This window comes from Mirounga angustirostris, unplaced genomic scaffold (genome assembly GCF_029215605.1).
Source record: "Mirounga angustirostris isolate CCGP_5_RB_7025 unplaced genomic scaffold, mMirAng1.0.hap1 SCAF_16, whole genome shotgun sequence".
Taxonomy (NCBI): domain Eukaryota; kingdom Metazoa; phylum Chordata; class Mammalia; order Carnivora; family Phocidae; genus Mirounga; species Mirounga angustirostris.
Genome location: NW_026991724.1, coordinates 6718455 through 6732907, shown reverse-complemented (window position 1 = coordinate 6732907; position 14453 = coordinate 6718455). Strand labels below are relative to the sequence as shown.

The following is a 14453-nucleotide window of genomic DNA, read 5'->3' as shown; positions in this document are numbered from 1 at the left end:
CAGTCTCTCAAAGGGTTTCAGGTTCCCATAAATCCCCCCAAAACTGAGAACTCCTGGACCAGGTGATCCTTGAAATCCCTTTGAGCCTTCGATTCACAGAGCCTCGTTTGTTAGAATGGCCACCGCCGCCAGTCTTCCTGCAGGTGGAAGGAGGTGGCCATCCCCCCTCCCGGTTGTGCTGGGGCGTAGTGGGCCCGGCAGGTGCCGTGGGACACGGTCGCTGTCTCTACCTGGACACCTGGATGGCACCTCCGCTCTTCGCCTTGGTGTGAGGAGTTTCCTGGGCGGACTTTGTGACACCAGCCTCACCCAGGAGGGGGCAGTTCCCCGGACCGGACTCGGCCTCCTTTCCCAGTCCTGTGGGTGCGACTGATAAACCGCCGGGGCAGGATGGGGCTCCGAGAGGGGCGGGAAGGAGTTCAGGGAAGCAGAGGAGGGAGGGTGGTCCCAGCCGAGGTGCTGCGGGAGGCGAGGGGTTTCAGAGCTCACAGAAGAAGGGGCGTGTGTGCCAGACGAGGAGCCCGGGCAGTGAGGGTGACGGTGTGCTCGGGGGCGAGGCTGGGTCAGCTCCCGGGGCGGGGGAGGGGGGCCCTCCCACCTGCTCTGAGCCTCAGTTCCTCACCTCAGAGGGATGCATGCAAAGCACTGTGCTCGATAACTGGAAGGTCACGTCAGCTGGTGTGACTGCACCGAGGGATCTCAGTTCGGGCCCGCGCCGCGGAGAGGCAGGTTCCCGGGCGCGTGCTATGGATGGGGAGGTCCAGAGTCACACAGCTCTTAGCTGGGATCTATCAGCTGCTCCGCTGGACCCAAACCTGCCTTCTTCCCAGAACGTGACGCCGACCTCCGGTTGAAACACCCACGGGAGGATGGATGTGGCTGGGCAGCTGGGTCGCACCAGCCAGGGGGCTCGCGCTCTTCCCCACGAGGGAAGACTTGGAACGTGCAGGGTGTTCTTCCTGGAAGGTTAGGCTGTGAGCCGAGGTGACCAGGGCAGGTGAGATGGGGTTGTGTCCCTGCAGACACCCTCCTCCCGTTCTAGACCACGAGGGCGCTGTGAAAGGCAGGACACAGTGGACCCAACTGAGACCTGGGGACAAGGTCCCGGGCGCCAGGGCAGGGGAGGAAATCTGTGTGGCCATGCCCGCTCAGCAGCAGGCTGCCGCCCGCTGAGGTCTGGGCAGAGCCAGACTGCCAGCGGGGGATCCCAGGAGGACTCGAGATGTAACCAGGAGAAGCCACAGCTCTGGGAGCTGGCTGGCTCCTTCAGGAGGAACAACGGCACAGAGAGTGCTTTGGAACATCCATTTGTGAGCAGGAGGAAGGGTCCAGTGGGGCCATGCAGATCAGTCAGGACTCCCAGATGTAAGCAGCCAAAATGGACTCAGGCAATCGCCAGCAGCAAAGGAATATGCTAGAAGAATTGATGGGAGCCTGGAGAACAGGCTTGGAAAACGGACTAGAGCCGAAGCAGGTGATGGGACCATGTCCCAGCCAAGCATTCACCTTTACAGGATGACACTGCTGTGCCTCATAATGAATTCTTCCCTCCTTCGTCCTGACGTTACTTTGCTGCAACCTAGATCACCTGCTCGCGCTCAACCCAGACAGGCCGGGGACCCCCTTAAAGATCCCTACCAGGGGCTCGCACGTCGGGGAGGTCCCCAGAATGGGAATGGGCTGCGCCAGGTTATGAGGGAGACAGGTCTGTGTTGGACAGGCTGCCGAGGCAAAGGAAGGGGGTCGCCTCGCCGTCGACTGCTCACGACCAGGGCTCCGCTGTTTGTGTTCGTTCGTCCTTGTGCAACCAGCCCTGACCGCACCAGCCCTGACCGCACCAGCACCTACTCAGCGCCGGTGGTTTGGGAATGAGATTCTGCCCTCAGGGAGCTCACCGTCCACTCATTCATTTGTTCGTTCATTCATTCAGCAAGTCTCGCTCGGCCACCCGGTGCCCCAGGTCCTGGGGATACGGTGGTGGTCACACAGGGACATGTGTTTGCGGGGCACTGTGCTGGGGCCAGTGGGCACAGAAGAGGGATGGCTGCACTTCTCCCCCTCTCCTTCCTCCTGTCTTCTCTGTCTTCCTTTTTGTCCTCACTTGGCCATTCAGTCCAGCCAGTGACACATTATGGGCACTGCCCGGGCCCACGGTGCTCCCTCAGAACCAGTAGAAGAGCCCGATCAGCCCTAAGCCCGTGTGGCCATACCTCCCATACTCGTTTCCCACGGCCACTGTGACAAATTACCACAGGCGTAGCCGTCGGAACAACACAAATTTATTATTTGTTCACGGTTCTAGAGGCCAGAAGTCCAGCACAGATCCCACTGGGCTAGAATCAAGGTGTCAGCAGGCTAGTTCTTCTGGAAGCTCTTAGGAAAATGGGTTTCCTTGCATCCTCCAGCTTCAGAGACTGCTGGTGCCCCTTGGCTTGTGGCCAAATCCCTCCAGCCTCTGCTATCTGTCCAACTCTCCAACCTCCTCAGGACCCTTCTGATGACAGCGGCTCACCCACATAATCGGGAATAACCTCCGCATCTCAAGGTCCTTAACTGACTCACATCTGCAAAGCCCCTTTGCTGCCTACGGTAACGTATTCACCAGGATCAGTGTGTGGACCATCTTCGGGCGTCCTGTATCTGGCCTCCCACACCTGCCCCTCTCTCTGGCACACTTGGTGTGTGAGAGAGCACAGACTGGGCATGTGCTGGGGCCGGCTCATACTGGCCAGTACCAGCTCCTGAGAGCCCATCCTACTCATCTCTTGCAACTCTGGTCCAGGGTGGCCCGGGATCGGCCAAGGCGGGATCGTTTATAGCCCCAGGGGTGGCTCGTGCTGTGGTCAGGCTTTCTTATTCTGGAAAACCTGTTGTTCCACATTTATCACCACCCCACTGGCCGTGGCTGCATGGATCCTGAGCCCCCCAGTTTGTAGAGTGTCTGCACATGCCAGGTGCGGAGCGAAGTAAGCACTTTACAGGGAGTATCTCATTGTTGGGGATCTTTGCATCGCTCTCCCTCAGCATGGAGTATATTTTGTCGTCCTAATGAATAGGAATTGTCACAAGACCACAGAGCTAGGTCAGCACTGAGAGGAGGTGACTCAGCCACAGATTCTCTGGGGTGCTGCTGGTCCTGTGGCAGACTCCCATCTCCCCAGTCAGGTGGTGCAGGCTCTGTGTCTTTGGGGTACTTGAACCCAGGTCTGTTGGAGACTCAGCCATTGCAGAGGTCCCGGGATCACACAGACGGTGTCCCCGGGCCTGCTCCCTACTCGGGGCAGAGGTGCAAACTTGCCTTGTGTCCGTGGGCTGGCCTCAGTCTGAGATTTGGAACGAGTCTCTGAGCTTGCCCACAGGAGCCTGATACCCCGCCGTACTGGCCACTGAGCTGATTCATTTGTTCAAGCCCAGAGATTGCCCCAGACTCTGCCCTGGGAGAGCAGCTGAGCATCAACAATTTGGGTGGGGAACCTGGATCCCCTGGACAGAGGGGGACCCTGAAGTTGGACCACTTGTATGTGCATGCATGTGTGTGTCCGTGTGGGTGGGGAACAGAAGTTGGACTTTGATGCTTGGAAAGAGGCTCCGGCCTTTGTGAGAGTCCCTGGACCATCAAGGTCGGGGTCAACTTGGAGCAGAGGGCTGTGGGGTCAGGCGAGAACAGACGCTGCATTTCTGCCCTTGGGGTTGGTCAGTGGAAAACTTGGAATGCCATAACTATGGTTCACAGCATGAGTCGGACTGCCTGGGTTCAAGTCTTGGCCCCGCACCTGCTGCCTGTGAGCCTGTGGGAAAGCTCCTAACCTCCCCCAAGCCTCAGTTTCCTCATTTGTACCCTAGGGGTGACAATGCTGAGGGTACCAACTCCCCAGGGTAGACTTGCGAGGACCCAACAAGCCAGTTGGGCCACGTTTTATTTGAGAGGAACTAATGATGGTTTTGGTGATGACAGCAGTGACCGCATTTGTGGGCGACCACCTGCTCTGTGCCAGGCCCGATTCTCTGTGCTCCCCAGGAATCATTCCCAGTCCTCATGACATTCCTGCAAGGTCAGGGTTCGTGGCCCCATCTTACAGACGAGAGACGCCAGGCCGAGTTGTCAAAGTCTGTGAATGAGGGTGGCGTGGATCTGGGAGGGTTTTGCCCCCTGTGTGGTGATTTTTAACTCGGGTCGGCCTGAGTTCAAGGCTAGGCGCCTTCTTCCCTGACCTTCTGCAGTCGGCAAGAGGCTAAGCCCACCGGCTTTGAAACCAGCCTGCCTGCGTTTGAGTGTACCTAGTTGATGTGAGATCTTGGAGTCTCAGTTTGTCCCCCTGTGAAATGGGCATAGTGCCAGTGAGCTCACGGGGCTGTTGTGAGGGCTGACAACAGAATGTGTGGCTAACAAATGCCAGGCACCTGGAGCAGCGCCTGATGGAAAGGAGGTGCCCGAACCGCTCCCACTCCCAGCATCCCACCACCATACCTCCCTCTTCCCATTCATCCCGGTCCCTCCCGTGATCCTACATAAGTCAAGATACGTGTACAGTGAACGCTTCCAGCCACCAGTGTCTGGAGTCACTCATACCCAGCAAAATAAGCACACAGTGGCAGTGATGTCTTATTCCAGGAAAATCCCACTGGTAGCTGCTTCTGTTTTGGTTTTGTACCCAGGAGGTTCCACTGGGTGAATCCCTGTGTGAGGGCCGCAGAGCAGACTCTGCTGGGTAGGGCAGGCTGGGCCCCGCGTGCTTGTGCCCTGAAATGCTGCAAGCCGGTGACTGGACCTCGCTGTCCTCTTCTTGTCGTTGCAGGCTGCCAACAGCTACCTTCGAGACCAGTGGTTCCATTCTCTGCAGTGGAAGGTAAGTCCTGACTTGGTGGCTCGTTGAAGGCGGCTCTGTCTCCGGCCGCCTCCTGCAGGCTCACAGCTAGTCCGTTACCCAGAGGTGTGAGGGCGGACATCTCTTGCCTTACAGACGGCTCAGCCGAGGAGCCTCGCCCCATTGTGTAAAAGCCTCTCCCCCTTCTCCCTCTGATGTTCGATGCCTTTCTCCCTGCGATGGCATTCCTGCCCCGTTGGCCACTGACTTTGCTCATGGGCTTTCTAGCATTGTGTCTGCTTCCGAAAGGATCGTAGAAGCCCTTGCTTTCAGAACAGGGGCTCTCCTGAGGGGCCGGGTGAGGCAGGGCTCAGGGTCTCAAGATGCTGGGTTGAAAGTAACTTCTGAAGGTTGTTCCAAACATAAATCTGCCAGAGATTCAGACACCCAACCATTCTTCCGCAGTCTTCACTTCCTTTTAGCTACCTGGTTCTTTGGCCTAATTTTCCTGTTCACCCTCTGCGTAGGATGGTCCAGAGCCTTTTAGCACATAAGGAAATGAGTCCTCTGCTGGTCACTTTCAAGACCCAGGGGCCAGATCTGCTGCAAAGGATCCTCCCAGCCCCCCCCGGGAAATCCACGTTCTGCTCCAGGGTGTGGAATGTGCCCTCAGCTTCTCCTTATGCCCCGCCTCCCCGTCCCTCCCCCTTTCTGATCTTTTAGTTTAGAACAAGCCGTGACAGTCGTGTGGCCTCACCGAGCCAGCAGGGTATGGCTGGAATGAGCGTGCGTGTCCTGAGCTGTCAGTCGTTACAGTAAGCTGGAGAGCTGCGGAGGATGAGCGGCAGGCGCTGTGCAGGGCGTGAGGCCGAGTGCCACGTTGGGCTGACCAAGGGAACACTCGGAATTCCTCCCGTGCCTCGGAGGGACTCCTGTCACAGCCGGCCCAAGGACGGAAATACAACCCCAGAAAATGACATTCCTGGCCCCAAAGAGGGCCACTCCTCCCCACTCCCCCGACAGCTGCAGGTCGTCCCGCTTGGTGCCCATGTGGCAATCTCAGAAGCTCAACAAGAAGTCTCCAAGTTGGGGCTGCAGAGGGAAAGGATTCGAATTTATTGAGCACCTACTGTGTGCCAGGCCCATGAAGCTGGGCTCATCGTGGCCATTTCACGCCCGCCACAGCCCTTGTAAGGCTGATGGCTGTCACTGCTCCCATTTTACGCATGGGGAAGGTGAGGCTCGGCTGGAGCCCGGCTCCCATAGCTAGTCAGGGCTGGAGGGAGGGGTCAAACCTGGGTCTCTCTCATGCCCACAGGTTTCTGAATGTAGGCAGCAGGCAGCGGGTGACAGTGAGGAAGGCAAGGTGGCACATTCCTGCCCACGGAGTCAGCAAGAGCTGCTGAGAGCTCAGTTTCCCCAGCAAGATTATCCCTCGTCCCTGAGGCCTGGCTCTCTGCGGCCCCCTGTATCCCAAGACAGGCAGGGCTTATGTCAGGACCTGCTGGGGGCCCGTCTGGGAGTCAAATGCCAGAGCAGTCGAGGGGCAGGGAAGATAATAGGGATGGAGTGGTTGGGGAGCTACTGAAGGAAGGGGCCATTTCACTGCCGCAGACCTCGGCTGCTTGGCCTCCTCCCCCTTCTGTTGTCCGTATGTGTTTTCCAAGTGAGTGGAAAGCTCAGTAGGTGATTGCCTTGCTTTGTCTTAGCTCAGGAAGGGGCAGGAAGGACTTGGAGACATACTGTCCACTTGACAGGTGGGGAAAATGCCGCATTGCAGAGGTGGCCAAGACCCATGCCAAGGGAGAGTTTGGCTCTCTTCAGTGGTACTCCTCAGAGCCCTGCATTTGACTGCATGTTCTTCAACTGTTGTCTACGGCCTATGGGAACACCTAAGAGGCAGTGCTTGGGGAATTCGTGAATAGTGTGCAGCTAGGAGGGATGACTAAGATGGTGGGCACGGAGAGCTGAATTTCGGAGACTGGCTAGAAAGATGATTTGAAAGTGACAGTCTTGAAATGTACAAATTTAAACGTCAAGTTTAATTTTCAGACGATTGACTGAACAGGTACGGAATTGGGGATCCCTGGGCTTCCAGCAGTGTTCAGGAAGACCTGAATGTCTGCACTCAATTTTGGTGGCATTTGGTTTCTTTATGGTTGTTAAATTTAAAAAAACAAAAGCCACCCCGCCTAAAAAAATAAAAACAAACAAAAGCATCCAGGAAAGCCAAGTCACAGTTTCAAGGAACTGGCAAATGCCTGGCAGTGTGTGGCCCTTTTGCCAAGTGGCAGATGGTGACCTTTGTTATCACTGTATAAGCTTTCACTTGTGTCTTAGGCGGCTGTAAGACACTGGCAGTCTTCCTCCTTTGACAGTTGCCCCCCCAATAATTTAGGTATGCTGCCACCAGGTGGCAGTGTATCTTAGTGTCAGCACCTTGGTTTCAGTTTTGATGAGATTGGAAGAGGCATGTCCTCCTTACTTTTTAAAATGGCGAAGAAATTTAAGGTGTTTTGGAGGCCCTTCGGGCTAGCAAAATCAGCTGAGAGACCTGGATTCGAATTCTGGTTCTCTTAGGGTCTGGGTAGACTCTAGGGAAGTGTTCATTAATTCAGACGCAGTTACAATGTACCACGCACGGCTGTGTACTTTTCTGTGCTTTGTCATTCAGCAAATGAGGGAACCAAGGCTCAGAAAGGTCCAATTACCCATAGCCGCACAGCAGATCTTAGTACAGATCTGTGGGGCTGCCCTGCCTCCTGCTTGATCCAGCTATGCCTGATTCTGAGCTTTGGATGCTTCAGCCCACTTAGGATGTGACCTTCTGCCTCTCCTGATGGAGCCTCTTTTTTCGCCATATTTATAACCAATCTTCTTGGCTTTTTCCTTTTCCTCTTCTCAGTATCTTTTTAGAAAATCAAAAATAAGGACTTTAGAAATCCTGCAACCTCAGCCTGATCAAAATTTTCTACGTGTTGTTTTTGTCCTTTTCCTGTACATCAACGTGTGTGTGCATATCGTTGCTGCAGTGCGTGTGGAGAAACCATTCTTCTATTTGTAAGGAATGTTGCCTCTTAAATACTACACTCCCATTGGTTTAGTTTTTACTGAGTTCTACTGGTGTCTCTAGGGCTTTCTCAACAGAGAATTGCTCCCAAGGGGAGCCAGATTGGTTCTTTGGGGCTTAAAAAACCTTAAGTTATTACAATAGTACGTGGCCCTGCGAAGTTCAACCCCATTCAACAAAATCTAATTATTTAATTTCAAAGGGAGGAAGGGAAATAGGAGGAAAATGCCTAAAAAGGCTCTTGGGGTGGGGGTGGGGGGCAAGGATAATTAGAAAAAGGCTGAGAAATGCTCAGTCTGCCCCAGGTGGTGGTGTGGGACAAGACAGAGCGTAAATAGGATACCTGTGTGATCTTCTTACCTCCGTCCTGGTAATCCTGTTGTTCAGTGACCTCACCGCCGGGCTTCTGCCTTCTCGCACTGTCACAGTCTGCTTGGTGAGTTTTTTTGGCCCAGACCCTGTATTTTGAGCATCGTTTGGTCTCCCTGAATAGTCCGTCGTTACTGACGCTTGCATGTGAGGACATCTGAGTCACTGGCCCATGCTCCCAAGGCTACCCAGAAGGGTCCCAGCTCCCGGGTTCACCTTCCCTGCTCCCCCCACCCCTCCGCCTCCTCCCCTCTTCCACTCGGCCTCCTGCCTTTGGCCAGCACTGCTCAGGGAGACCTTCTCACAGGAGGACAACCAGCTTCTCCAGGCCCAGGAAGGAGGGTGGACGGGGCTACTCTGGGTGGTAGGACAGTAGCAGTAGCCCTCCTAGGGTCCTCTGGAGCAGAACATGCTGTCTTGAGGGCTCCCTGGAGAGGCCAGCCCTGTTTGGTTTGGGTGGTTTGGCCCCTGAGGCCAATTCCTAGGGGTGTGGAAACATAAACAGTTGTAGTGAGTTAATGAGGCCTCATTTCTGAGTCAGAGATGCACCTTGGAGGCCAGGTCCTGTGGAGACAGGCCTGTCTGTGTGTGTAAGACCGGGAAGGGACAGGCCTGCCGACGTGTGCAAGGCCATGAGGGGACAGCCCTGTCCCTGTGTGCAAGGCATGTGAGGGCGTCATGTGTGTTTACAAAGCTGCGAGAAGACCGGCCTGTTTCTGTGTCCCAAGTTTTGAGGCAAGAGGCCTGGGTGTGCACGACTGTGCGGGTCAGGCCTGTCGGGGTGGACAGCCCCTGGCTGGGAGGAAGCATGCACCAGGCCCATAAGGGAGCCCACAAGGATCGAGATACACGGGTTTCACATAGCTGGCACTTCTGGAGTCTCCAGCTCTGGAAAACGGCCTTTTCACTTCCTGAGAGGGGTTCCATTGTGGGCCGTTGCACAGAAGTCTTGAAAACCAAGACGGTTTTATCCCCAGAGGAAGCGGGGTTATCCCAAGTGCTGGGGGCAGAGAAGCGGACTCCACATGAGACGAGAAGCTGACCTGTTCTCCTGGCCCAAGGCTGCGGGGCAGAGGCATGTCCTGGGCTCTGGGAAAATCCCAGCTCAGGTTTGTATCCTGTCTGGCATTCCGCCCTGGCCATGCTGCCTCCTCTCCTTGAGCAGGTTTCCCCAAGCCCCTGGGTGGCCACAGCCTCGTGGTCACCCCATCTCTGGCTCTGTCCCTCTTCTGTACAGAGCAGGAAGGTAGAAAGGAACGTGGGATGCACATGCCTGTGTGAGTGAATGAGTGTGTGAGAGAGAGAGAGAATGTTGCATGTGAGGGGTAACCATGTTAGGAGTGTATTGGGTGTGCAGTGGGTTTATTTGAGCCTCAGTTTTCTCCTCTGTCTATTGGGGATAATCCAGCACCTTGCTCACTGGGTCCGGGCGGGGTGGGATGCTCTGCTGTGCATGAGGCAGTTAGAAGGGGGCTGGCAGCCGCTGTGAGAGCCTCACAGACACTCTGATTAGTGTGGCTCAGTGCGCACCCCCCCCCCCAGCCCCTGCACTGGCCCTGCGAGGCGTGTTTTAGAATCGGGGATGGGTGGGGGGCGCCTGGGTGGCTCAGATGGTTAAGCGTCTGCCTTCGGCTCAGGTCGTGATCCCAGGGTCCTGGGATCGAGCCCCGCATCGGGCTCCCTGCTCCACGGAGAGCTTGCTTCTCCCTCTGCCTCTCTCCCTGCTCATGCTTTCTCTCTCTCTCTGTATCTCTGTGTCTCAAATGAATTAATAAAATCTTAAAAAAAAAAATAGAATCGGGGGTGGGTGGGAAGTGTCCTCAGGAGGGCCTTACCTGCAGCGGGCGGCTGCCGTTCCTCAAGGCTTTCGAGCACTGCTGTGCCTGGCACTTCACACATGGGCACTCCCTTAATCCTCTCCCGGTCCTGCCCGGTCTTCACCACCCCATCTCACAGACGAGGGGCCAAGGGCATTACCAAGGACAGCCAGCTCCTAATGGTGCCACAGTCGAGCTTCCACATCAGGCCTGGCTGAGTCTGACGTGGGGCTGAGCCCATCCTATGCTTGGAACCTCTACCGAGCCATAGCCACCATCAGGGGCCCCTGTGTGCAGGTGAAGAACTGGAGGCGCAGAGGTGAAGACTGCAGCTGGAAGCCTAGGTCCCTGCCCCCGTAGGAGGCTTCGGGGGGGCTGGACGCCTCACCCCATCTCCACATGGCGAGAGGGGTCGGTCCAGCTGGTGCCCAGATTCCCAGGCAACCAGGTCAGAGGGACAAAAAGGGCCCTAGAGCTGATGCCCCTTCCCCAGAGGGAAGCCCCTGGGGAAGGGTGGACCCTCCAGTGGGTGCCATCACCCCCAACTCTGACCTTCCTCCCAGACCCACCTCCCTCTTCCTTCTTGGGCCTTTCCTCCTGGGGAAGAGCCACGTCTAGTCCTGCATCTATGGCCCCTAGACGCCTCTGGACCCAACCGCAAACCTCCCCGAGCTGCACCCCCCCAGCCTGTGTGCCCCGAGTCTTCATCCACCTCCCCCTTCAGCAAAGGCAGCAAGTGACCATTGTCACCCATTGAATCCTCACAAGCCTGAGGAGGAGCCTGGTCTCCCTATTTCCCATTTCACAGATGTGGAGACGGAGGCTGAGAGGGTAAACCCCTCGCTCAGGGTCAGGGGCGGAGCTGCAGTGTGGACAGAACTCCAAGTCCAGAACCTGGGGTGGATCTTGACCACCGGGAACGTGGCTCCCAGCTGCACACGTGTGTGTGTTCCTGCAGCAGACGCGCGCGCACACCGGACGGTTCCTCACACTCGTGGGCTGGCACCGCCCGGCCGGCCCTCAGCTACTTTCTCTCCCGTTGTCTGGCGCACGCTGGGCCTCGGTGTCTCTGTTTCGCTCGGCATTTCATGAGAGCTTCACATTTTTCTCTCAGTCTCGCAGACGTCAGCGCGAGGGTTATGGGAGTTAGCCTCTGGCTAGGCAGTCCCGTTTCTCGTGGGTAAAGGCTGATTGCCCTACCTTGTCCTACATGCCCCAGGACCACTGTCACGCCACCTTTCCTGGGCCCAGAAGGTCAAGCTCAGGACCAGCCCGCCTCCACATCTGCCCCAAACACACCAGTGTCCTCAGATGCCAACATCGAGGCTCTGCGTGCCCAGACCCAGCTTGGCTCCCGACCCCGCTGCACTGGGCCACCGCCCTCCGGTGTGGCTCCTGGCTGGGCTTGCCTGCCCCGGCCAGGACGCCCCCTTGTCTGGAGGGAAGGCAGTGACCCCTGCGCACCCCTCCCTGCCCCCATCACCCTCCTCTGTGTCCTTCTTCCCCTTGCTCTCTCCATCCTTTTTATAGCCATCTTGAAAACACCTTCACAACCACACCAAGGGCAAAGCCACTGGGCTCCTGCCAGCCCTCGTCCGACGTCCGATTTCACTCTCGCAAACGTCCTTCCCGGCCTCATCGGCCTTTGCGCGGGGGCTTTGGTGGCTGTGGCCAGGGGCGCAGCACAGACCGTCCCTCTAGCGTCGGCACAGCCTTGCCGCTGAGACATCTCAACGTGGCCAGGCCTATATGCGTCAGCTCTCTAACAGCTGCGTAACATCTGTGAAGAGCTTGTGGCCTAATTTACCACAGGACTCACTGTGGTTGGGCATCCGAGCTCTTCCGGTTTCCTCAGTGACGGGTAATGCAGTCATGCCTTTCCCCCAAACCTAAGCTTCTACTTTTTTGGAACTACTTTTTTTTTTTTTTTTTTTTAAGATTTTATTTATTTATTTGACAGAGAGATAGTGAGAGCAGGAACACAAGCAGGGGGAGTGGGAGAGGGAGAAGCAGGCTTCCCGCGGAGCAGGGAGCCCGATGCGGGGCTCGATCCCAGGACCCTGGGATCACGACCTGAGCCGAAGGCAGACACTTAACGACTGAGCCACCCAGGCGCCCTGGAACTACGCTTTTAAGGCAGATTTCCAGAACACTGGCCACTGTTCTGGAAGAGAAGGGGTATTCTTTGCGGCTCTTACCACATTTGCCTGTTTGCTCCCAAAGGAATAATTTCTGCAGGGCCTGAAGGTGAGAGCTCGGGGCCGAACTGCCTGGGTTCAAATCCCGGCTCCACCACTCACTGGCGGTGTGACCCTGGACTAGTTACTTTCCTCTCTCAGCCTACTTTTCCTCCTAAATAAGGTGGGGCTCACAGTAAGACCAAGCTCATTAGATTCTTATAAGGATTAAATGGGTCAATAGCAGTAAAGAACTTAGAAGGGCACCTGCCATGTGAGTAAGTGTTAGATCAATGTTGATTATTCTTCTTCTGCTTTAATGATCAAAGACGCTGTTTCCCTTTGTACAGAAGGGTCCTAGCAGACAGCTCCGGCAGAAGGGCCGCACAGGCAAGGCATGCCATCAGCCTGCAGGGGGCCCGCGACAGGCATCACTAATCAGTCATTGTGCTCCTTTCCCTGGAGGCAGAACTCTTCCCAGCAGAGCCCCTGCGGGCTGACCGGAGTTGACAGAGGGAGCAAAAGCTTCCCTCCGCCCTGCTTTATGACCTCCTAGACCGTCACCCATCGAGCGTTGCTGGGATCCACATCTAGTCCTGTTGGCTCTGCTCTGTGCTGCTTTGGGGCTTGCTCATGGGAGAAGTTGTCAAGCTTCCAGGCTGACCCTCTGGGTCTGGTTCTCCTCTGCTTGGGAAAGGCATGAGTGTTATCCGTCCACCTCTGAGAAAGGAGGTGAAACAGGGAAACGGGACAAGGATGGGTGGAAGCTGGCCTCAGACCTCTTATGGGCCCGGGCACATGTTGGCTTCATCCAGGTCAGAAAGGCTGGAATTTGATCCAGATGCATTTGTGGCTCTTGGTCAGAGTGGGCCTTGTGACTTCTTAAGAGGGGGTCACAGGGACTCGGTGGAGAACGGTGAAAGGGGTGGCTTTCCCCAAGAGGCAGGGCTCATGCCAGCCCAGGACTGGGGGAGAGGCCTCAGCGGAGGGTCAGCTTGTTGGAGCAGAGGCCCTTGCAGGCCCCTTAGCTGGCACCTGTGTTCCGTGGAACTGAGTGGAGGCCGCTAGGGCTCAGGCTGCCAGCCCCCGGGAGGGCCACAGTCTCCAGAGACTCAGTGGGCCATCGGGGCCCTATAACTAATACCAAGGGCAGCTTTGGGGATTGAAACCAGCAAGTGGCAGAGGGCTGGGTAGCCCTGGGGAAGAGATCTCATGCCCTTGTGGGCTTTCTTTGGTAAAGCGATCGTTAGATACCTACTAACATCAGGAGCTGTGCTGGGGGCTTTTGTGTGTGTGTGTGTGCGTGTGTGTGTATGTGCGTGTGTGTGTGTACTCTCTTGAAATCTTCCCCAAGTTTGATTAGGCCCATCTTAAAGGAGGAGCTAAAAGGGTAAAGGGCTTGTCCACGGTCGCACAGCCAGAACCAGGCAGAGCCAGGGTCTGATTCAGGGCGGTTGGTCTCCAAGCCCAGCCTCGTCCTTCCAGCAGCAGGTGGTACCACCACGGACGTGGAGAGGGTGGGGACATGAGCACAGCAACCCCGTCTCTGAGCCCAGCGAGGCAGGGGAGTGCCCAGCAAGCGTGAGGCCCTTGCAGTACATCTCCACTGTCCCCGACCAGAGCTCTCTGTGGCATAGACATGGGCCACTTGAGTCTGTTTGTTGAATAAACTTTTCATTGAAGGATCACATGCAGAAAGGGACACAGATCAAAAGCGTACTGCTGGGTGAATCCTCCCAAATTCTCAGAATTGACCTGAGTAACAATCACCCAAATTGAGGAACAGAGCGACTGCCTCCCAGGCGTCTCCTCGGCCCCTCAAGCCCCTCTGCTCCCCCTGCACCAGAGAAGACCACTGTCCTGCCTTCTGTTGGCACAGATGTGTTTTGCCGCCCCCCCCCCCCCCCCCCCCGTAGTAGACACTGCCCCAGAGTTTTCCAGAGTGGTCATACTGACTTATTACCTGCCAGCAGTGTGCGAGGGTCCTCCAGCCACAGGACATTTAACAGCTGTATTTATGAAGGTCTTTTTTTTGATGCTCAAAAGGACAAAAAGAACTTAAAAAATTCCCACTGCCTGTAAACCTGTTCATACATCTTAAGTTAAAAAAAAAAAAAAAAAAAACAAGCTATGACTGACATGTAACAAAATGCACACATTTTGACTGTTGGGTGTAGTGAGTTTTGACTATTGTATTCACTTGAATAACTACCAC

The 14453-nt window shown here is 56.0% G+C and overlaps 1 protein-coding gene across 5 annotated transcripts in view; it reads left to right on the top strand.

Moving 5' to 3' along the window:
- Window positions 1-14453, top strand: part of CMIP (c-Maf inducing protein) — a 230341-nt gene that overhangs the window by 149399 nt on the left and 66489 nt on the right. For all 5 annotated transcript variants that reach the window (XM_064581017.1, XM_064581015.1, XM_064581016.1 and 2 more), the window contains one exon: window positions 4797-4847. In XM_064581017.1, the coding sequence (XP_064437087.1) occupies window positions 4797-4847 (51 nt within the window). The remainder of the gene's footprint in view (window positions 1-4796; window positions 4848-14453) is intronic.